We start from the raw sequence: 24,087 nt of genomic DNA, 5'->3' as shown, positions 1-24,087 counted from the left end.
ATACACACTATAGATCTATACACTATATATATAATACACACTATAGATCTATACACTATATATATATATAATACACACTATAGATCTATACACTATATATATATTACACACTATAGATCTATACACTATATATATAATACACACTATAGATCTATACACTATATATATATAATACACACTATAGATCTATACACTATATATATATATAATACACACTATAGATCTATACACTATATATATAATACACACTATAGATCTATACACTATATATATATATATAATACACACTATAGATCTATACACTATATATATATATATAATACACACTATAGATCTATACACTATATATATATATATATATATAATACACACTATAGATCTATACACTATATATATATATATACACACTATAGATCTATACACTATATATATATATAATACACACTATAGATCTATACACTATATATATATAATACACACTATAGATCTATACACTATATATATATATATATATATATATATAATACACACTATAGATCTATACAATATATATATATATAATACACACTATAGATCTATACACTATATATATATATATAATACACACTATAGATCTATACACTATATATATATATTACACACTATAGATCTATACACTATATATATAATACACACTATAGATCTATACACTATATATATATATATAATACACACTATAGATCTATACACTATATATATATATATATAATACACACTATAGATCTATACACTATATATATATATATATATAATACACACTATAGATCTATACACTATATATATATATATATATATATATACACACTATAGATCTATACACTATATATATATATAATACACACTATAGATCTATACACTATATATATATAATACACACTATAGATCTATACACTATATATATATATATATATATATATATAATACACACTATAGATCTATACAATATATATATATAATACACACTATAGATCTATACACTATATATATATATAATACACACTATAGATCTATACACTATATATATATATATTACACACTATAGATCTATACACTATATATATAATACACACTATAGATCTATACACTATATATATATATATAATACACACTATAGATCTATACACTATATATATATATATAATACACACTATAGATCTATACACTATATATATATATATATATATATAATACACACTATAGATCTATACACTATATATATATATATATACACACTATAGATCTATACACTATATATATATATAATACACACTATAGATCTATACACTATATATATATAATACACACTATAGATCTATACACTATATATATATATATATATATATATATATATATATATATATATATATAATACACACTATAGATCTATACAATATATATATATATAATACACACTATAGATCTATACACTATATATATATAATACACACTACAGATCTATACACTATATATATATAATACACACTATAGATCTATACACTATATAATACACACTATAGATCTATACACTATATATATATATAATACACACTATAGATCTATACACTATATATATATAATACACACTATAGATCTATACACTATATAATACACACTATAGATCTATACACTATATATATATATAATACACACTATAGATCTATACACTATATATATATATAATACACACTATAGATCTATACACTATATATATATATATATTACACACTATAGATCTATACACTATATATATATATATATATATATATATAATACACACTATAGATCTATACACTATATATATATAATACATACTATAGATCTATACACTATATATATAATACACACTATAGATCTATACACTATATATATATATAATACACACTATAGATCTATACACTATATATATATAATACACACTATAGATCTATACACTATATATATAATACACTAGGGGTGTGAATCGCCAAGAATTTGGCGATTCGATTCGAATCGCGATACCAGTGTGGCGATTCGATATATCGCGATATATCGCGATACCGTCTAGGTGACGATACATCGCGATATATCGCCCACCTGGGAGCATTCATAGATCCCAATAGACGCCGCTGTCAGCTTTGACAGCGGCGATCTAGTACTCCGGTGCTGCAAAATAAAATAACACACACTCTCTCTTACCTGCCAACGAGCCCGCGGAGCTCCGGTACAGGTGTTCGGTCCCCGGGCTGTATTCTTCTTACTTCCTGTTAGTCCGGCGCGTCACATGGAGCTTCAGCCTATCACCAGCGGAGGCGGGACATCGCTGCGGCTGGTGATTGGCTGAAGCTCCATGTGACGTGCCGGACTAACAGGAAGTAAGAAGAATACAGCCCGGGGACCGAACACCTGTACCGGAGCTCCGCGGGCTCGTTGGCAGGTAAGAAAAGTGCGTTTTATTAAAAATTCCACATCCCTAAAAGAATCGATTCAAAAATATTTTGAATCGATTCTGTATCGGCAAATGAAAAATCGCGATTATCGCGAGAATCGATTTTTTCTTACATCCCTATAATACACACTATAGATCTATACACTATATATATATATATATATATATATATATAAAATACACACTATAGATCTATACACTATATATATATAATACACACTATAGATCTATACACTATATATATATATAATACATACTATATATCTATACACTATATATATATATAATACACACTATAGATCTATACACTATATATATATATAATACACACTATAGATCTATACACTATATATCTATAATACACACTATAGATCTATACACTATATATATATAATACACACTATAGATCTATACACTATATATATATATATATAATACACACTATAGATCTATACACTATATATATATATAATACACACTATAGATCTATACACTATATATATATAATACACACTATAGATCTATACACTATATATATATAATACACACTATAGATCTATACACTATATATATAATACACACTATAGATCTATACACTATACACTATATATATAATACACACTATAGATCTATACACTATATATATAATACACACTATAGATCTATACACTATATATATAATACACACTATAGATCTATACACTATATATATATATAATACACACTATAGATCTATACACTATATATATATAATACACACTATAGATCTATACACTATATATATAATACACACTATAGATCTATACACTATATATATATAATACACACTATAGATCTATACACTATATATATATATAATACACACTATAGATCTCTACACTATATATATAATACACACTATAGATCTATACACTATATATATATATAATACACACTATAGATCTATACACTATATATATATATAATACACACTATAGATCTATACACTATATATATATATAATACACACTATAGATCTATACACTATATATATATTACACACATTAATAATAATAATAATAATAATACAAGTCTCTTTTCTCACTAACCTCTCTGGATACAGAAGATTTCAGTTTTCTGAGGATCTTTGGTGATCATGTGATCTGTCACATGGGTGGGAGGAGTCAGGCTCCAGAGTGTACAGCTGAAGGAAGTAAAGGACCTTTGTTGATGTCACGATCATGTGATCAGTCACGTGGGTGGGAGGAGTCAGCCTATAACCTACATGAGATGACAGAATGAATATCCCGCTCACCTCCCGATTAGATCGCACGACTTGTTCCGAACACAGCAGCGTCTTCAGAAAACAAGCGATGATCCAGCACACGTGACATTTTATCTTTATTTCAGCACTTGACCCACAGGTAAAATCAACTCCAGCACAGACAGGTCTCCAGCGCATGCGCGCTCTCTGTGACATCCGGCTACGCTCAGGTGCGGGTTTTGTAGTCTTTTCAGTTCCACTGTGTGCACCATTTTGTTGGTGTCCAAAGAGTGGTAAAGAACAGACAACTGGATGCGGACATCTCACAAACTTTCCAGGAATACGTTGTCTCATAATAGACTGTTATGCATTCTGTGTGGAGTACGCAGAGGGAAAGAACACGTTCATTCTTTCTGAAAACTGAATTTCCTTCCCAGAAGCATCCACCACAGAAATTCAGACGTGTGAACATAGCCTAAGACCTGATGTAAAAGCAGAATAGTTAGTGCAGCTTTTGAAGTGACTAGAGGATAAGCCATTATATAACAGCAGAATATCAAGTACAGCTTTGATGGTGACTGGAGAATAAGACGTTATATAACAGCAGAATAGTGAGTGCAGCTCTGGAGGATAAGACGTTATATAACAGCAGAATAACAAGTACAGCTTTGGTGACTGGAGGAGAAGACATGATGTAACAGCAGAATAGTGAGTGCAGCTCTGGAGGATAAGACATGATGTAACAGCAGAATAGTGAGTGCAGCTCTGGAGGATAAGACATGATATAACAGCAGAATAGTGAGTGCAGCTGTGGAGGATAAGACATGATATAACAGCAGAATAGTGAGTGCAGCTCTGGAGGATAAGACATGATATAACAGCAGAATAGTGAGTGCAGCTCTGGAGGATAAGACATGATGTAACAGCAGAATAGTGAGTGCAGCTCTGGAGGATAAGACATGATATAACAGCAGAATAGTGAGTGCAGCTCTGGAGGATAATACATGATATAACAGCAGAATAGTGAGTACAGCTTTGGTGACTGCAGGATAAGACGTGATGTAACAGCAGAATAGTGAGTACAGCTCTGGAGGATAAGACAGGATATAACAGCAGAATAGTGAGTACAGCTTTGGTGACTGCAGGATAAGACGTGATGTAACCCTAGAATACTGACTGCAGCTTTAGAGGTGACTGGAGAATAAGACGTTATAGAACAACAGAATAGGGAGTACAGCTTTAGAGGTGACTGGAGAATAAGATGTGATGTAACATTAGCATACTGACTGCAGGTTTGGAGGTGCTGGAGGATAAAACATGATAGAATAGATCATGTGCCATTCAGAAGCCTGGGAAAGCTGTGGGTGACAGTCAGACCCTGTAATTATTACAGGGCCATGAGTCATTAGACAAGAGTTTGAATGTCACACACAGCTTTTCCAGGCTTCTGAATGGCACATGATCTGACTAGCACTGACACATTCCTTGCCATTCAGAAGCTATTGGAAAGTTGTTGTTACGCCGAGCGCTCCGGGTCCCCGCTCCTCCCCGGAGCGCTCGCTACACTCTCCTCACTGCAGCGCTCCGGTCAGATCCACTGACCCGGGGCGCTGCGATACCGCCTCCAGCCGGGATGCGATTCGCGATGCGGGTAGCGCCCGCTCGCAATGCGCACCCCGGCTCCCGTACCTGACTCGCTCTCCGTCAGTCCTGTCCCGGCGCGCGCGGCCCCGCTCCCTAGGGCGCGCGCGCGCCGGGTCTTTGCGATTTAAAGGGCCACTGCGCCGCTGATTGGCGCAGTGGTTCCAATTAGTGTTATCACCTGTGCACTTCCCTATATCACCTCACTTCCCCTTCACTCCCTCGCCGGATCTTGTTGCCATCGTGCCAGTGAAAGCGTTTCCTTGTGTGTTCCTAGCCTGTGTTCCAGACCTCCTGCCGTTGCCCCTGACTACGATCCTTGCTGCCTGCCCCGACCTTCTGCTACGTCCGACCTTGCTTCTGTCTACTCCCTTGTACCGCGTCTATCTTCAGCAGCCAGAGAGGTTGAGCCGTTGCTAGTGGATACGACCTGGTCACTACCGCCGCAGCAAGACCATCCCGCTTTGCGGCGGGCTCTGGTGAAAACCAGTAGTGACTTAGAACCGATCCACTAGCACGGTCCACGCCAATCCCTCTCTGGCACAGAGGATCCACTACCTGCCAGCCGGCATCGTGACAGTAGATCCGGCCATGGATCCCGCTGAAGTTCCTCTGCCAGTTGTCGCTGACCTCACCACGGTGGTCGCCCAGCAGTCACAACAGATAGCGCAACAAGGCCAACAGCTGTCTCAACTGACCGTTATGCTACAGCAGTCACTACCACAGCTTCAGCAATCATCTCCTCCGCCAGCTCCTGCACCTCCTCCGCAGCGAGTGGCCGCTTCTGGACTACGACTATCCTTGCCGGATAAATTTGATGGGGACTCTAAGTTTTGCCGTGGCTTTCTTTCCCAATGTTCATTGCACTTGGAGATGATGTCGGACCAGTTCCCCACTGAAAGGTCTAAGGTGGCTTTCGTAGTCAGCCTTCTGTCTGGAAAAGCCCTGTCTTGGGCCACACCGCTCTGGGACCGCAATGACCCCGTCACTGCCTCTGTACACTCCTTCTTCTCGGAAATTCGAAGTGTCTTTGAGGAACCTGCCCGAGCCTCTTCTGCTGAGACTGCCCTGTTGAACCTGGTCCAGGGTAATTCTTCCGTTGGCGAGTATGCCGTACAATTCCGTACTCTTGCTTCAGAATTATCCTGGAATAATGAGGCACTCTGCGCGACCTTTAAAAAAGGCCTATCCAGCAACATTAAAGATGTTCTGGCCGCACGAGAAATCCCTGCTAATCTACATGAACTCATTCACCTAGCCACTCGCATTGACATGCGTTTTTCCGAAAGGCGTCAGGAGCTCCGCCAGGATATGGACTCTGTTCGCACGAGGCGTTTCTTCTCCCCGGCTCCTCTCTCCTCTGGTCCCCTGCAATCTGTTCCTGTGCCTCCCGCCGTGGAGGCTATGCAGGTCGACCGGTCTCGCCTGACACCTCAAGAGAGGACACGACGCCGTATGGAGAATCTCTGCCTGTACTGTGCTAGTACCGAACACTTCCTGAAAGATTGTCCTATCCGTCCTCCCCGCCTGGAAAGACGTACGCTGACTCCGCACAAAGGTGAGACAGTCCTTGATGTCTACTCTGCTTCTCCACGTCTTACTGTGCCTGTGCGGATGTCTGCCTCTGCCTTCTCCTTCTCTGCTGTGGCCTTCTTGGACTCCGGATCTGCAGGAAATTTTATTTTGGCCTCTCTCGTCAACAGGTTCAACATCCCGGTGACCAGTCTCGCCAGACCCCTCTACATCAATTGTGTAAACAATGAAAGATTGGACTGTACCATACGTTTCCGCACGGAGCCCCTTCTAATGTGCATCGGATCTCATCACGAGAGGATTGAACTTTTGGTCCTCCCCAATTGCACTTCTGAAATTCTCCTTGGACTTCCCTGGCTTCAACTTCATTCCCCAACCCTGGATTGGTCCACTGGGGAGATCAAGAGTTGGGGGCCCTCTTGTTCCAAGGACTGCCTAAAACCGGTTCCCAGTAACCCTTGCCGTGACTCTGTGGTTCCTCCTGTAACCGGTCTCCCTAAGGCCTATATGGACTTTGCGGACGTTTTTTGCAAAAAACAAGCTGAGACTCTACCTCCTCACAGGCCTTATGATTGTCCTATCGACCTCCTCCCGGGCACTACTCCACCCTGGGGCAGAATCTATCCTCTGTCCGTCCCAGAGACTCTTGCCATGTCCGAATACGTCCAGGAGAATTTAAAAAAGGGCTTTATCCGTAAATCCTCCTCTCCTGCCGGAGCCGGATTTTTCTTTGTGTCCAAAAAAGATGGCTCTCTACGTCCTTGCATTGACTACCGCGGTCTTAATAAAATCACGGTTAAGAACCGCTACCCCCTACCCCTCATCTCTGAACTCTTTGATCGCCTCCAAGGTGCCCACATTTTTACCAAACTGGACTTAAGAGGTGCTTATAATCTCATCCGCATCAGAGAGGGGGATGAATGGAAAACGGCATTTAACACCAGAGATGGACACTTTGAGTATCTGGTCATGCCCTTTGGCCTGTGCAACGCCCCTGCCGTCTTCCAAGACTTTGTTAATGAAATTTTTCGTGATCTCCTATACTCCTGTGTTGTTGTATATCTGGACGATATCCTGATTTTTTCTGCCAATCTAGAAGAACACCGCCAGCATGTCCGTATGGTTCTTCAGAGACTTCGTGACAATCAACTCTATGCCAAAATAGAGAAATGTCTGTTTGAATGCCAATCTCTTCCTTTCCTAGGATACTTGGTGTCTGGCCAGGGACTACAAATGGATCCAGACAAACTCTCTGCCGTCTTAGATTGGCCACGCCCCTCCGGACTCCGTGCCATCCAACGTTTTTTGGGGTTCGCCAATTATTACAGGCAATTTATTCCACATTTTTCTACCGTTGTGGCCCCTATTGTGGCTTTAACCAAAAAAAATGCCGATCCCAAGTCTTGGCCTCCTCAAGCGGAAGACGCCTTTAAACGGCTCAAGTCTGCCTTTTCTTCGGCTCCCGTGCTCTCCAGACCTGACCCATCTAAACCCTTCCTATTGGAGGTTGATGCCTCCTCAGTGGGAGCTGGAGCTGTCCTTCTACAAAAAAACTCTTCCGGGCATGCTGTTACTTGTGGTTTTTTTTCTAGGACCTTCTCTCCGGCGGAGAGGAACTACTCCATCGGGGATCGAGAGCTTCTAGCCATTAAATTAGCACTTGAGGAATGGAGGCATCTGCTGGAGGGATCAAGATTTCCAGTTATTATTTACACCGATCACAAGAACCTCTCCTACCTCCAGTCTGCCCAACGGCTGAATCCTCGCCAGGCCAGGTGGTCTCTGTTCTTTGCCCGATTTAATTTTGAAATTCACTTTCGGCCTGCCGATAAGAACATTAGGGCAGATGCTCTCTCTCGTTCCTCAGATGCTTCTGAAGTTGAACTCTCTCCTCAACACATCATTCCTCCTGACTGCCTGATTTCCACTTCTCCAGCCTCCATCAGGCAAACTCCTCCAGGAAAGACCTTTGTTTCTCCACGCCAACGCCTCGGAATCCTCAAATGGGGTCACTCCTCCCATCTCGCAGGTCATGCGGGCATCAAGAAATCTGTGCAACTCATCTCTCGCTTCTATTGGTGGCCGACTCTAGAGACTGATGTGGTGGACTTTGTGCGAGCCTGCACTATCTGTGCCCGGGATAAGACTCCTCGCCAGAAGCCCGCTGGTTTTCTTCATCCTCTGCCTGTCCCCGAACAGCCTTGGTCTCTGATTGGTATGGATTTTATTACTGACTTACCCCCATCCCATGGCAACACTGTTATTTGGGTGGTCGTTGATCGATTCTCCAAAATGGCACATTTCATCCCTCTTCCTGGTCTTCCTTCAGCGCCTCAGTTGGCTAAACAATTTTTTGTACACATTTTTCGTCTTCACGGGTTGCCTACGCAGATCGTCTCGGATAGAGGCGTCCAATTCGTGTCTAAATTCTGGAGGGCTCTCTGTAAACAACTCAAGATTAAATTAAATTTTTCTTCTGCATATCATCCTCAATCCAATGGACAAGTAGAAAGAATTAACCAGGTCTTGGGTGATTATTTACGACATTTTGTTTCCTCCCGCCAGGATGACTGGGCAGATCTTCTACCTTGGGCCGAATTCTCGTATAATTTCAGAGTCTCTGAATCTTCCTCCAAATCCCCATTTTTCGTGGTGTACGGCCGTCACCCTCTTCCCCCCCCTCCCTACCCCCTTGCCCTCTGGTCTGCCCGCTGTGGATGGAATTTCTCGTGATCTTTCCATCATATGGAGAGAGACCCAAAATTCTCTCTTACAGGCTTCTTCACGCATGAAGAAATTCGCGGATAAGAAGAGAAGAGCTCCTCCCATTTTTTCCCCTGGAGACAAGGTATGGCTCTCCGCTAAATATGTCCGCTTCCGTGTCCCTAGCTATAAGTTGGGACCACGCTATCTTGGTCCTTTCAAAATTTTGTGCCAGATTAATCCTGTCTCTTACAAACTTCTTCTTCCTCCTTCTCTTCGTATTCCTAATGCCTTTCACGTTTCTCTTCTTAAACCACTTATCATTAACCGTTTCTCTCCCAAATCTGTTCCTCCCACTCCTGTCTCCGGCTCCTCGGACATCTTCTCCGTCAAAGAGATTTTAGCATCAAAAAAGGTCAGAGGGAAAACTTTCTTTTTAGTGGATTGGGAGGGTTGTGGTCCAGAAGAGAGGTCCTGGGAACCTGAGGACAATATCCTGGACAAAAGTCTGGTCCTCAGGTTCTCAGGCTCCAAGAAGAGGGGGAGACCCAAGGGGGGGGGTACTGTTACGCCGAGCGCTCCGGGTCCCCGCTCCTCCCCGGAGCGCTCGCTACACTCTCCTCACTGCAGCGCTCCGGTCAGATCCACTGACCCGGGGCGCTGCGATACCGCCTCCAGCCGGGATGCGATTCGCGATGCGGGTAGCGCCCGCTCGCGATGCGCACCCCGGCTCCCGTACCTGACTCGCTCTCCGTCAGTCCTGTCCCGGCGCGCGCGGCCCCGCTCCCTAGGGCGCGCGCGCCGGGTCTTTGCGATTTAAAGGGCCACTGCGCCGCTGATTGGCGCAGTGGTTCCAATTAGTGTTATCACCTGTGCACTTCCCTATATCACCTCACTTCCCCTTCACTCCCTCGCCGGATCTTGTTGCCATCGTGCCAGTGAAAGCGTTTCCTTGTGTGTTCCTAGCCTGTGTTCCAGACCTCCTGCCGTTGCCCCTGACTACGATCCTTGCTGCCTGCCCCGACCTTCTGCTACGTCCGACCTTGCTTCTGTCTACTCCCTTGTACCGCGTCTATCTTCAGCAGCCAGAGAGGTTGAGCCGTTGCTAGTGGATACGACCTGGTCACTACCGCCGCAGCAAGACCATCCCGCTTTGCGGCGGGCTCTGGTGAAAACCAGTAGTGACTTAGAACCGATCCACTAGCACGGTCCACGCCAATCCCTCTCTGGCACAGAGGATCCACTACCTGCCAGCCGGCATCGTGACAGTTGTGTGTGACAGTCAGACACTGTTATGGCTCTGTAATGATTACAGGGTATGACAGTCACACACAGCTTTCCCAGGCACCTAAATGGCTAGAAATGTGTCAGTGCTAAGCAGGTCATGTGCCATTCTGAAACCTGGAAAAGCTGTGTGTGACAGTCAGACCCTGTAATTAATACAGAGCTATGAGTCATTAGTCTTCAGTCACATCCAGCTTTGACTGAACCTTCCCAGACACCGTCCCTGGTATAACTCCTCCTTCAGCGCCGGGTCCCACCTCATTCCTTGTCCCTTCTCATAGCGGCCGGGCCTGTCATGTGATCTGGTGCTAGTCATGTAGACAGTCAGGGAAGCGTTGTGCTGCAGACACCACTCGTCATGTAGACAGTCAGGGAAGCGTTGTGCTGCAGACACCACTCGTCATGTAGACAGTCAGGGAAGCGTTGTGCTGCAGACACCACTCGTCATGTAGACAGTCAGGGAAGCGTTGTGCTGCAGACACCACTCGTCATGTAGACAGTCAGGGAAGCGTTGTGCTGCAGATACCACTCGTCATGTAGACAGTCAGGGAAGCGTTGTGCTGCAGACACCACTCGTCATGTAGACAGTCAGGGAAGCGTTGTGCTGCAGATACCACTCGTCATTTAGACAGTCAGGGAAGCGTTGTGCTGCAGACACCACTCGTCATGTAGACAGTCAGGGAAGCGTTGTGCTGCAGACACCACTTGTCATGTAGACAGTCAGGGAAGCGCCCTGCTGCAGACACCACTCGTCATGTAGACAGTCAGGGAAGCACCCTGCTGCAGACACCACTCGTCATGTAGACAGTCAGGGAAGCGCCCTGCTGCAGACACCACTCGTCATGTAGACAGTCAGGGAAGCGTTGTGCTGCAGACACCACTCGTCATGTAGACAGTCAGGGAAGCGTTGTGCTGCAGACACCACTCGTCATGTAGACAGTCAGGGAAGCGCCCTGCTGCAGACACCACTCGTCATGTAGACAGTCAGGGAAGCGCCCTGCTGCAGACACCACTCGTCATGTAAACAGTCAGGGAAGCGTTGTGCTGCAGACACCACTCGTCATGTAGACAGTCAGGGAAGCGCCCTGCTGCAGACACCACTCGTCATGTAGACAGTCAGGGAAGCGCCCTGCTGCAGACACCACTCGTCATGTAGACAGTCAGGGAAGCGCCCTGCTGCAGACACCACTCGTCATGTAAACAGTCAGGGAAGCGTTGTGCTGCAGACACCACTCGTCATGTAGACAGTCAGGGAAGCGCCCTGCTGCAGACACCACTCGTCATGTAGACAGTCAGGGAAGCGCCCTGCTGCAGACACCACTCGTCATGTAGACAGTCAGGGAAGCGCCCTGCTGCAGACACCACTCGTCATGTAGACAGTCAGGGAAGCGCCCTGCTGCAGACACCACTCGTCATGTAGACAGTCAGGGAAGCGCCCTGCTGCAGACACCACTCGTCATGTAGACAGTCAGGGACGCGCCCTGCTGCAGACACCACTCGTCATGTAGACAGTCAGGGAAGCGCCCTGCTGCAGACACCACTCGTCATGTAGACAGTCAGGGAAGCGCCCTGCTGCAGACACCACTCGTCATGTAGACAGTCAGGGAAGCGCCCTGCTGCAGACACCACTCGTCATGTAGACAGTCAGGGAAGCGCCCTGCTGCAGACACCACTCGTCATGTAGACAGTCAGGGAAGCGCCCTGCTGCAGACACCACTCGTCATGTAGACAGTCAGGGAAGCGCCCTGCTGCAGACACCACTCGTCATGTAGACAGTCAGGGAAGCGCCCTGCTGCAGACACCACTCGTCATGTAGACAGTCAGGGAAGCGCCCTGCTGCAGACACCACTCGTCATGTAGACAGTCAGGGAAGCGTTGTGCTGCAGACACCACTCGTCATGTAGACAGTCAGGGAAGCGTTGTGCTGCAGACACCACTCGTCATGTAGACAGTCAGGGAAGCGCCCTGCTGCAGACACCACTCGTCATGTAGACAGTCAGGGAAGCGCCCTGCTGCAGACACCACTCGTCATGTAGACAGTCAGGGAAGCGCCCTGCTGCAGACACCACTCGTCATGTAGACAGTCAGGGAAGCGCCCTGCTGCAGACACCACTCGTCATGTAAACAGTCAGGGAAGCGTTGTGCTGCAGACACCACTCGTCATGTAGACAGTCAGGGAAGCGCCCTGCTGCAGACACCACTCGTCATGTAGACAGTCAGGGAAGCGCCCTGCTGCAGACACCACTCGTCATGTAGACAGTCAGGGAAGCGCCCTGCTGCAGACACCACTCGTCATGTAGACAGTCAGGGAAGCGTTGTGCTGCAGACACCACTCGTCATGTAGACAGTCAGGGAAGCGCCCTGCTGCAGACACCACTCGTCATGTAGACAGTCAGGGAAGCGCCCTGCTGCAGACACCACTCGTCATGTAGACAGTCAGGGAAGCGCCCTGCTGCAGACACCACTCGTCATGTAGACAGTCAGGGAAGCGCCCTGCTGCAGACACCACTCGTCATGTAGACCGTCAGGGAAGCGTTGTGCTGCAGACACCACTCGTCATGTAGACAGTCAGGGAAGCGTTGTGCTGCAGACACCACTCGTCATGTAGACAGTCATGGAAGCGTTGTGCTGCAGACACCACTCGTCATGTAGACCGTCAGGGAAGCGTTGTGCTGCAGACACCACTTGTCATGTAGACAGTCAGGGAAGCGTTGTGCTGCAGACACCACTCGTCATGCAGGCAGTCAGGGATATGACGTGGGGTCACCGCATGACCCCCGCGATATATCGCGGGAGCTGGCGTAGGATGTAAATATATGTCCTGTGTCATTAAAGGGTTAAGGGTGAGGGCTCTTGAACATCTAAGTGACAGCAGTACTCCGTCTTTACACAATAAGTCTGCTGCATCCTCAAACCTTCACACTGTACATGGAGGTAACGTAAAAGGATTCAAAGATTTATGGCATTGAACATGTTAAAGGGGTACTCCGGCCCTAAGACTTCTTATCCCCTATCCTTTGGATAAGATGTCTGACCGCAGAGGTACCGCCGCTGGGGACCCCTGCAATCTTGCATTCTGCACCCACCTTGGGGAGCTGCGCGCCGCCAGCTCAGAATTTGCCATGTGACGACCACAGGGCCGGACTATTGTGATGTCACGCCCCGCCCCCTCAATGCAATCCTATAGGAGGGGGTGTGGCAGCCGTCACTCCCCCTCCCATAGACTTGCATAGCGGGGGCGGGGCGTGACATCACACGGGAGCGGAGTCACGATACTCCGGCCCTGTAGTCGTCACACAGCAGATTCTGAGCTGGCAGCGCGCAGCTCCCCGAGGTGGGTGCTGAATGCAAGATTGCAGGGGTCCCCAGCGGTGGGAACCACTGGGCCAGAGTACCCCTTTAAGGTTGGACCTCGCAAAGGTTGTACCTGCAAAGAACTGGCAGATAAAGAAGCATTTTGGCAGTTCACCTTGGGGACCAGGGCTCCATTTGGAATGAATGTCCACCGCGAACTGCTATTCCATTATTAACCCCTTAACTACAATGGATGTAAATGTACGTCATGGTGAGCCAGACGTACATGACGCTGAAGGAGGAGTTATACCAGGGACGGTGTCTGGGAAGGTTCAGTCAAAGCTGGATGTGACTGACGACTGTCTAATGACTCATGCTCGCGTCATGCCCAGTAGGTCCCGGCTGCTATCAGCAGCCAGGGACCCGCCGGTAATGGCGGACATCCGCGATCGCGCGGATGTCCGCCATTTTACCCCTCAGATGCTGTGATCAATACAGATCACGGCATCTGCAGCAGTGCGGTACTTTGAATGGATGATCGGATCGCCCACGGCGATCATCCAGCATGGTGGCCGGAGGTCCCCTCACCTGGCTCCGGTCGTCTCCCGGGGTCTTATGCTCTGGTCTGAGATTGAGCAGACAATACCAGAAGATGACCGATAATACTGATCAGTGCTGTGTCCTATACATAGCACTGAACAGTATAAGCAATCAAAGGATTGTTATAGATAGTCCCCTATGGGGAAGGAAAAGGTAAAAAAAATTTAATAAAAGTGAAAAATCCCCTCCCCCAATAAAAAAGTAAAACGTCCATGGTAAAATAAGTGATGTAATTACAAAGTAAAATTGGTGACGCAAAAAACAACTCCTCATATGGGTCTGTGGATGGAAGTATAAGTTATGATTTTAGAAGGCGAGGAGGAAAAAACGAAAATGCAAAAATAAAATTGGTCTGATCCTTAAAGGGGTACTCCGGTGAAAACCTTTTTTCTTTTAAATCAACTGGTGGCAGATAGTTAAACATATTTGTAAATTACTTCTATTAAAAAAAATCTTAATCCTTCCAGTACTTATTAGCTGTTGAATACTACAGAGGAAATTCTTTTCTTTTTGGAATGCTCTCTGATGACATCACGACCACAGTTCTCTCTGCTGACGTTATTATAATAATAATAACGCTTTATTTATTGTTGTCCTTAGTGGGATTTGAACCCAAGTCCCCAGCACTGCAAGGCAGTAGTGCTAACCACTGAGCCACCATGCTGCCCTTAGCATACATCTGCTATGCATGGTTGCTAAAATGGACACAGATGTCAGCAGAGAGCACTGTGTTCGTGATGTCATCAGTGTTCCAAAAAAGGAATTTCCTCTGTAGCATTCAGCAGCTAATAAGTACTGGAAGGATCAAGATTTTTTAATAAAAGTAATTTACAAATATGTTTAACTTTCTGCCACCAGTTGATTTAAAAGAAAAAAGGTTTTCAGCGGAGTACCCCTTTAAGGCCAAAATGGGCCTTACCTTAAGGGGTTAAAGGGGTACAATGGTGGAAAACGTTTTTTTTTTTTTTCCCAATCAACTGGTGCCAGAAAGTTAAACAGACTTGTAAATTACTTCTATTAAAAAATCTTAATCCTTCCAGTAGTTATTAGCTGCTGAATACTACAGATTCATTCTTTTCTTTTTGGAACACAGAGCTCTCTGCTGACATCTCTGTCCATTTTAGGAACTGTCCAGAGTAGCATATGTCTGCTATGGAGATTTTCTCCTACTCTAAATCTTTTTCTCTTTCTGGCACCGGAGTACCCCTTTAATAATCAATGTTGCCAGTATTTATATACATAAGTAAAAAAAAAATTTTTTGTTATTCCATTTGTAACATGCTGATTTAATACAATATGTTTTTAACAATGTTTATTTTATGGAATAATCTCATTATCTTATTGTTACGTCTTCCCTCAGGTGAAGGGTGAGGCATTGGAGCCTCCGGAGAGAGAGAGCGCATGCGCTGGAGACGTGTCTGATGCTGGAGTTGATTTTATCTGTGTGTCAAGTTACGAAATAAAGATAAAATTTCACATGTGCTGGATCCTCGCTTGTTTTCTGAAGATACGAATGACCCTCAATCCTATTTATACTGTGATCCAATAGCGCCCCCGAGTGGTGACAATTATATAATTATAGGAGACATCATTTATTATACATTTCATCAATCCTCTCTATAGAACTATTTATATATGGACCAATAGCGCCCCCGAGTGGTGACAATTATATAATTATAGAGACATCATTTATTATACATTTCATCAATCCTCTCTATAGAACTATTTATATATGACCCAATAGCGCCCCCGAGTGGTGACAATTATATAATTATAGAGACATCATTTATTATACATTTCATCAATCCTCTCTCTATAGAACTATTTATATATGACCCAATAGCGCCCCCGAGTGGTGACAATTATATAATTATACAGACATCATTTATTATACATTTCATCAATCCTCTCTATAGAACTATTTATATATGATCCAATAGCGCCCCCGAGTGGTGACAATTATATAATTATAGAGACATCATTTATTATACATTTCATCAATCCGCTCTCTATAGAACTATTTATATATGACCAATAGCGCCCCCGAGTGGTGACAATTATATAATTATAGAGACATCATTTATTATACATTTCATCAATCCTCTCTATAGAACTATTTATATATGATCCAATAGCGCCCCCGAGTGGTGACAATTATATAATTATAGAGACATCATTTATTATACATTTCATCAATCCTCTCTATAGAACTATTTAGATATGGACCAATAGCGCCCCCGAGTGGTGACAATTATATAATTATAGGAGACATCATTTATTATACATTTCATCAATCCTCTCTATAGAACTATTTATATATGATCCAATAGCGCCCCCGAGTGGTGACAATTATATATTATAGAGACATCATTTATTATACATTTCATCAATCCTCTCTATAGAACTATTTATATATGATCCAATAGCGCCCCCGAGTGGTGACAATTATATAATTATAGAGACATCATTTATTATACATTTCATCAATCCTCTCTCTATAGAACTATTTATATATGACCAATAGCGCCCCCGAGTGGTGACAATTATATAATTATAGAGACATCATTTATTATACATTTCATCAATCCTCTCTATAGAACTATTTATATATGGACCAATAGCGCCCCCGAGTGGTGATAATTATATAATTATACAGACATCATTTATTATACATTTCATCAATCCTCTCTCTATAGAACTATTTATATATGACCCAATAGCGCCCCCGAGTGGTGACAATTATATAATTATACAGACATTTATTATACATTTCATCAATCCTCTCTATAGAACTATTTATATATGGACCAATAGCGCCCCCGAGTGGTGACAATTATATAATTATAGAGACATCATTTATTATACATTTCATCAATCCTCTCTATAGAACTATTTATATATGACCAATAGCGCCCCCGAGTGGTGACAATTATATAATTATAGGGACATCATTTATTATACATTTCATCAATCCTCTCTATAGAACTATTTATATATGGACCAATAGCGCCCCCGAGTGGTGACAATTATATAATTATAGAGACATCATTTATTATACATTTAATCAATCCTCTCTATAGAACTATTTATATATGACCCAATAGCGCCCCCGAGTGGTGACAATTATATAATTATACAGACATCATTTATTATACATTTCATCAATCCTCTCTCTATAAAACTATTTATATATGATCCAATAGCGCCCCCGAGTGGTGACAATTATATAATTATAGAGACATCATTTATTATACATTTCATCAATCCTCTCTATAGAACTATTTATATATGACCAATAGCGCCCCCGAGTGGTGATAATTATATAATTATAGAGACATCATTTATTATACATTTCATCAATCCTCTCTATAGAACTATTTATATATGACCCAATAGCGCCCCCGAGTGGTGACAATTATATAATTATAGAGACATCATTTATTATACATTTCATCAATCCTCTCTATAGAACTATTTATATATGATCCAATAGCGCCCCCGAGTGGTGACAATTATATAATTATAGAGACATCATTTATTATACATTTCATCAATCCTCTCTCTATAGAACTATTTATATATGACCAATAGCGCCCCCGAGTGGTGACAATTATATAATTATAGAGACATCATTTATTATACATTTCATCAATCCTCTCTATAGAACTATTTATATATGATCCAATAGCGCCCCCGAGTGGTGACAATTATATAATTATAGAGACATCATTTATTATACATTTCATCAATCCTCTCTCTATAGAACTATTTATATATGACCAATAGCGCCCCCGAGTGGTGACAATTATATAATTATAGAGACATCATTTATTATACATTTCATCAATCCTCTCTATAGAACTATTTATATATGATCCAATAGCGCCCCCGAGTGGTGACAATTATATAATTATAGAGACATCATTTATTATACATTTCATCAATCCTCTCTATAGAACTATTTATATATGACCAATAGCGCCCCCGAGTGGTGACAATTATATAATTATAGAGACATCATTTATTATACATTTCATCAATCCTCTCTATAGAACTATTTATATATGATCCAATAGCGCCCCCGAGTGGTGACAATTACTATAATTATAGTAGACATTTCATGGAGCACAAATACCAGAAAAACGTTCAGAGCTTAGGGAGTTAACCTGTTCCCGCACTTAGCTCGTGGAATAAAGAGATCAGATTGTGACTGGGGGGAAAACAGTTTTTGAAAAACAAAATAAAGAAGATGGAAAACAGTGGCGGTCTAGAAAAATCATGTCCTAAATAATAATAATATTAATAATATATACTATTACATCTCATAGGAATAGCAGCAAATTGAAGTAGAAAATTCAAAATCTTCATTTTTTACACTCTCATGTTCTTGTAGACCCAGTTTTTGAATTTTTACAAGGGTTAAAAGGAGAGAAATCTTCCTAAAATGTGTAACCCAATTTCTTTCGAGTAAGGAAATACCTCATATTTGTATGTAAAGTGCTCTGTGAGTGCAGTAGAGGGCTCAGAAGGGAAGGAGCGACAGAGCGATTTTGGAGAGTGAGTTTTTCTTAAATGGTTTTTAAGGGGCATGTCACATTTAGGAAGCCCATATGGTGCCAGGACAGCAAAAAAAAAAAACACATGACATACTATTTTGGAAACTACACCCTCAAGGAACGTAACAAGGGGTCCAGTGAGCATTAACACTCCACTGGCATTTGACAACTTTTTGTTAAGGTTGGATGTGTAAATGAAAAAAAAAAATTTTTTTTCACTAAAATGTTTTTTTCCCAAATTTTACATTTTTACAAGGGGTAATGGGAGAAAATTCCCCCCAGAATTTGTAACCCCATCTCTTCTGAGTATGGAAATACCCCATGTGTGGACGTCAAATGCTCTGTGGGTGAACTACAATGCTCAGAAGAGGAGGAGCGCCATTGAGCTTTTAGAAAGAGAATTTGTTTGGAACAGAAGTTTGGGGCCATGTGCGTTTACAAAGCCCCCCGTGGTGCCAGAACAGTGGACCCCCCCCACAGGTGACCTCATTTTGGAAACTACACCCCTCACAGAATTTAATAAGGGGTGCAGTGAACATTTACACCCCACTGGCATTTGACAGATCTTTGGAACAGTGGGCTGTGCAAATGAAAAAGATAGAATTATTTACTTACTGATAATTCGGTTTTCTTGAGTCCACCATGACAGCCCACATGAAAGGTGGTCCCATAGAAACTAATAGGAACAGGAAACAGAAAAGGTTAAAAGCCCCCCCCCCCCCCCCCCGTGTTTTACAAATTAAAAAGGGACACCAGAAAAAGTAATGCCAGTAGAAGAAAACCACCAACACCAAAAATAGGGAGGGAAATAATGGGGCTGTCATGGTGGACTCAAGAAGACTGAATTATCGGTAAGTAAATAATTCTATCTTTACATATCGTCCACCATGACAGCCCACATGAGAAATACCAAATAAACATCATTAGGGAGGGACAATGGCCTGCAGAACTTTTCTACCGAAGGCCAAATCATGAGACTCTGATAAGTCGAGTCTATAATGTTTAAAAAAGGTATGGGGATTTGACCATGTAGCTGCCCTACAAATCTGATCTATTGAGGCAGCAGATCTTTCCGCCCAGGATGTTGACATTGCTCTAGTAGAATGAGCTTTCAGACCGTCAGGGACTTGTTCCCCACTAACTTTATATGCTTCAACAATGGCACTCTTGATCTACCAGGCTATAGTACTTTTGGAAGCTTTCCTACCCTTATTCGGGCCTTGGAACTGCAAAAGAAGATTAGAGTCTTTCCTCCAAAGACTTGTGATATCCAAATAATAGAGAAGACATCTTCCAACGTCTAACAAGTGAAGTTTCTCTTCCTGTGGATTTTTTGGGATTATTACAAAAGGAAGGAAGAAAAATTTCTTGAGACCGGTGGAAGTCAGTAACCACTTTAGGGAGAAAAGAAGGATCTAATCTGAGGGTTACTTTGTCATCAGATATGGACATGTATGGTTCATTGATTGACAGGGCTTGAATTTCTCCAACTCTTCTAGCAGAAGTAATAGCTATGAGAAAAGCTAGTTTAAGAGTGACAAATGTTATAGAACACTGATCTAGAGGTTCAAAAGGGTGAGAAGTGAGAGCAGATAGCACCAAATTAAGGTTCCAAGAGGGTGTACGGATTGGAGTTTTAGGTTTTAGTCTAGAAACCGCTTTAAAAAACCTTTTAATCCATCGATGATCTGCAATCTGATGATCAAAGAAAGCCCCCAATGCTGTCACTTGGACTTTTAGTGTATTAAGCGAGAGTCCCTTCTCAGATCCCTCTTGAAGGAAATCCAAAATTTGTGGATAATTAGGATGAGATGGGTCTGGATCAATTTGTTTACTCCAGGATAGAAATTTCTTCCAGATTTTTAGGTATATTTTTGAAGTAGAGGGTTTCCTACTCTTCAATAATGTAGAAATGACTTTATGTAGAATGTAGAGACAGACCTTGTTTTCTCAAATTTGACTCATCAAAATCCAGGCTGTAAGATGTAGGTTTTGTAGACCCTGATGAAATACTGGGCCCTGAGACAGACGGTCTTCCACTAGAGATAGAGGGAAGGGGGGTTCTATCGCTAGACTTTTCAATAGACAAAACCACCCCCTCTTTGGCCAGTATGGGGCCACAAATATCACTTTTAAATTGCTGTCTCGGATCTTCGCTAGAGTTCTTGCAATCAGAGGAAAAGGAGGAAAGGCATAGGCCAGAGGAAATTGCCAATTTTGAGCTAATGCGTCCACTGCAAGCGGCCTTTCTCTCGGATTTAGAGAGTATAACTGAGTAGTCTTGGTGTTCTAACGAGAGGCAAACAGATCTATAGAGGGTTGACCCCACTTGAGAACCAGTAGATGGAACACAGAAGGATTTAGGGACCATTAGAAAGTCCGCTATCTGATTGCAGGATCCCTTCAGATGAACGGCCATAATGGAGGAGACATTTATTTCCGACCAAGCAAAGATTCTGGCCGCAATAGCTTGCAGAGCTTTGTGCCTTGTGCCCCCCTGATGCCACAGAAAAGCTACTGTTGTTGAATTGTCTGAGCAGGGATGTGGAAATTCTATCGCCCGACGCCCGGGACAAGTAGTTTTGGGCACCGGGCAGGTGAATTGTTTATAGATTTAGCCCTGTATCGGGCTAGCAGGGACAGACAGACTTCCCCCTTATTTTTCTTTACTGCCAGTGCATTGCCGTACCATCTCATTCTATGGCAAATCTCATTCTACGGCAATGCACCGGTGTGAGGCGCAGGAGCGGATGCAAGTCTACACCTCACACCGGAGCTCAGAGTGTATGGAGGGGGCGGCGGCGGCCCCCAGCTGACTGCAGAGCCCGAGGTCGCACGTTCGCATTATATAATTGAGCCCCGCCCCCTTATCTAATCCTCCCGGAAGATGGAGGACGCAGCTGCACATAACACAAGAAGACAGGGGGAGAGAAAGGACGTCCACAGCTCGGCACACAACTCCTCCCCTCCCCCGCACACAGCTCTATCCCTCCCCTTCCCCCTGCTCTTTCTTCACAGGACCTAATCCACCACGGGGAGGCTGCATGTTTGCATGGGGAAAACACAGAGCGGGGGAGGGGAGGGGAGAGGAGAGGACGTCCGGTGTGAGGGGAGATTTTTAAACCCATTTAACCTCACACTGTCCGGGACTACAGCTCTGATGTCCACTCATGGCCGGATCAGGTGAGGAGGCAGAGAATGCAGGCGACGGGAAGGGTGGTTGTATATGTAGGGTGTGAGTGTATGTGTGTGATGTGTGTATAATGTCTGTGTGTGATGTGTATGTAATGGATGATGTCTATGTGTGATGTGTATGTAATGTATGATGTGTGTATGATGTCTGTCTATGTGTGATGTGTATGTAATGTATGTGATGTATGATGTGGGGGGGGCAGCGGTGTATGTATGATGTGTGTGTATATGTATAGTGTGAGTGTATGTGTGATGTGTGTATGATATCTGTGTGATGTGTGTATGTAATATATGATGTGGGTGGGCAGTGGCGGGTGTATGTATGATGTGTGCATATGTATGGTGTATATCGATGGTGTGAGTGTATGTGTATGATGGATCTGTGACGTGTGTATGTAATGTATGATGGGGGGGGGGGGGGGCACTGCCGCCAGTTGTACCATCTAATTTTATTTATTTTTAGTGGCCCCCGCACTGAATTGCACCCCCAGAATCCCCCCTTCATACTCACCCGCCAACCAAAAGCCCCACGGATGCACACAAACACGCCCGAACCAAAACTACAACTCCCAGCATGTTGCACCATAACCTAAACTGTAGAACTATAAAGTGCAACATGCTGGGAGTTGTAGTTTTGGTTCAGGTCAGCTGCAGAGCCATAGGCTGCATCAGGGCATGCTGGGAGTTGTAGTTACTAATTGTAATTCCCAGTATTCCCTGACACAGACTATGGCTCTGCAGCTGACATGGACCAAAACTACAACTCCCAGCATGTTACACAATAACCTTTACTGTAATACTATACAGTGCAACATGCTGCAACACCCACACAACCATAGGCTGCATCAGGGCATGCTGGGAGTTGTAGTTATCTACTAACTAAATGCAACTTCCAGCATTTTCTGACACATAATTAGAGTAAATAAAATGCTGCATAAAAACTGGAGAAGCAGAACCCCACCCCCCCCCAGTAACACATAAGTCCCTATGAAGACTGAAAAATAGTGTTTAACATATTTTAAAAAGTGCGTATATATGTGAATAAGCCCCTTTCCTAATAAGTTTCCAATTTTCTTTTAATAAAAATAATGTACAAAAATAAACATAAGTGGTATCGCTACATGTGGAAATGTCCAGACTATTAAAATATGATGTTAATTAAACGTACGGTGAACGGTGTAAATGTAAAAGAATAGTCCAGAATTGCTAATTTTTGGTCACTTCATATGAGAAATTTTTTATGGTGATCAAAAAGTTATATCTAGACTTATCTACAGCTACAGCTCTCCGGCCGCTAATATCCTGGCATACTGCGATCACCGTGGCCGCTATTAAACCATTAGATCACCGCTGTTAAAGTTGACAACAGTGTCTAAAGGAATCTTATATCCATCCCTGGTGGTCTAGTGGGGGGGGGATCAGACTATTTTGGTTGAAATTATTTTATCTACCAGGACAAGTGGATTTTCTTGAGGGACAAGTAGATTGTGTTCTGGTTTAGTCCCTTGGACAAGTAGTTTTTTTACATTTCCACACCCCTGCTGAGTACATTTTTATATCTTGATTGAGAAGGAGAG

The 24,087-nt window shown here is 43.0% G+C and overlaps 1 protein-coding gene and 1 long non-coding RNA gene across 6 annotated transcripts in view; one reads left to right on the top strand and one right to left on the bottom strand.

Moving 5' to 3' along the window:
- The window catches only part of LOC130358166 (uncharacterized), a 50,459-nt gene extending 34,217 nt beyond the window's left edge, over positions 1-16,242 (top strand). The window contains exons 2-3 of the long non-coding RNA XR_008889419.1: positions 3,567-3,867; positions 16,123-16,242. This is a non-coding gene — a long non-coding RNA (uncharacterized LOC130358166). The remainder of the gene's footprint in view (positions 1-3,566; positions 3,868-16,122) is intronic.
- Positions 1-24,087, bottom strand: part of LOC130358154 (zinc finger protein 260-like) — an 80,192-nt gene that overhangs the window by 33,092 nt on the left and 23,013 nt on the right. For 3 of the 5 annotated variants that reach the window (XM_056560995.1, XM_056560994.1, XM_056560996.1), the window contains exon 2: positions 3,553-3,724. In XM_056560995.1, the coding sequence (XP_056416970.1) occupies positions 3,553-3,601 (49 nt within the window). In that variant the 5' untranslated portion in view covers positions 3,602-3,724. Of the gene's footprint in view, positions 1-3,548; positions 3,725-24,087 lie in introns of those variants that run through there. The other 2 variants (XM_056561000.1, XM_056560998.1) reach the window with 2 other exon arrangements.

This window comes from Hyla sarda, chromosome 2 (assembly GCF_029499605.1).
Source record: "Hyla sarda isolate aHylSar1 chromosome 2, aHylSar1.hap1, whole genome shotgun sequence".
Classification (NCBI taxonomy): Eukaryota; Metazoa; Chordata; class Amphibia; order Anura; family Hylidae; genus Hyla; species Hyla sarda.
This window is presented reverse-complemented; position numbering and strand designations above follow the sequence as displayed.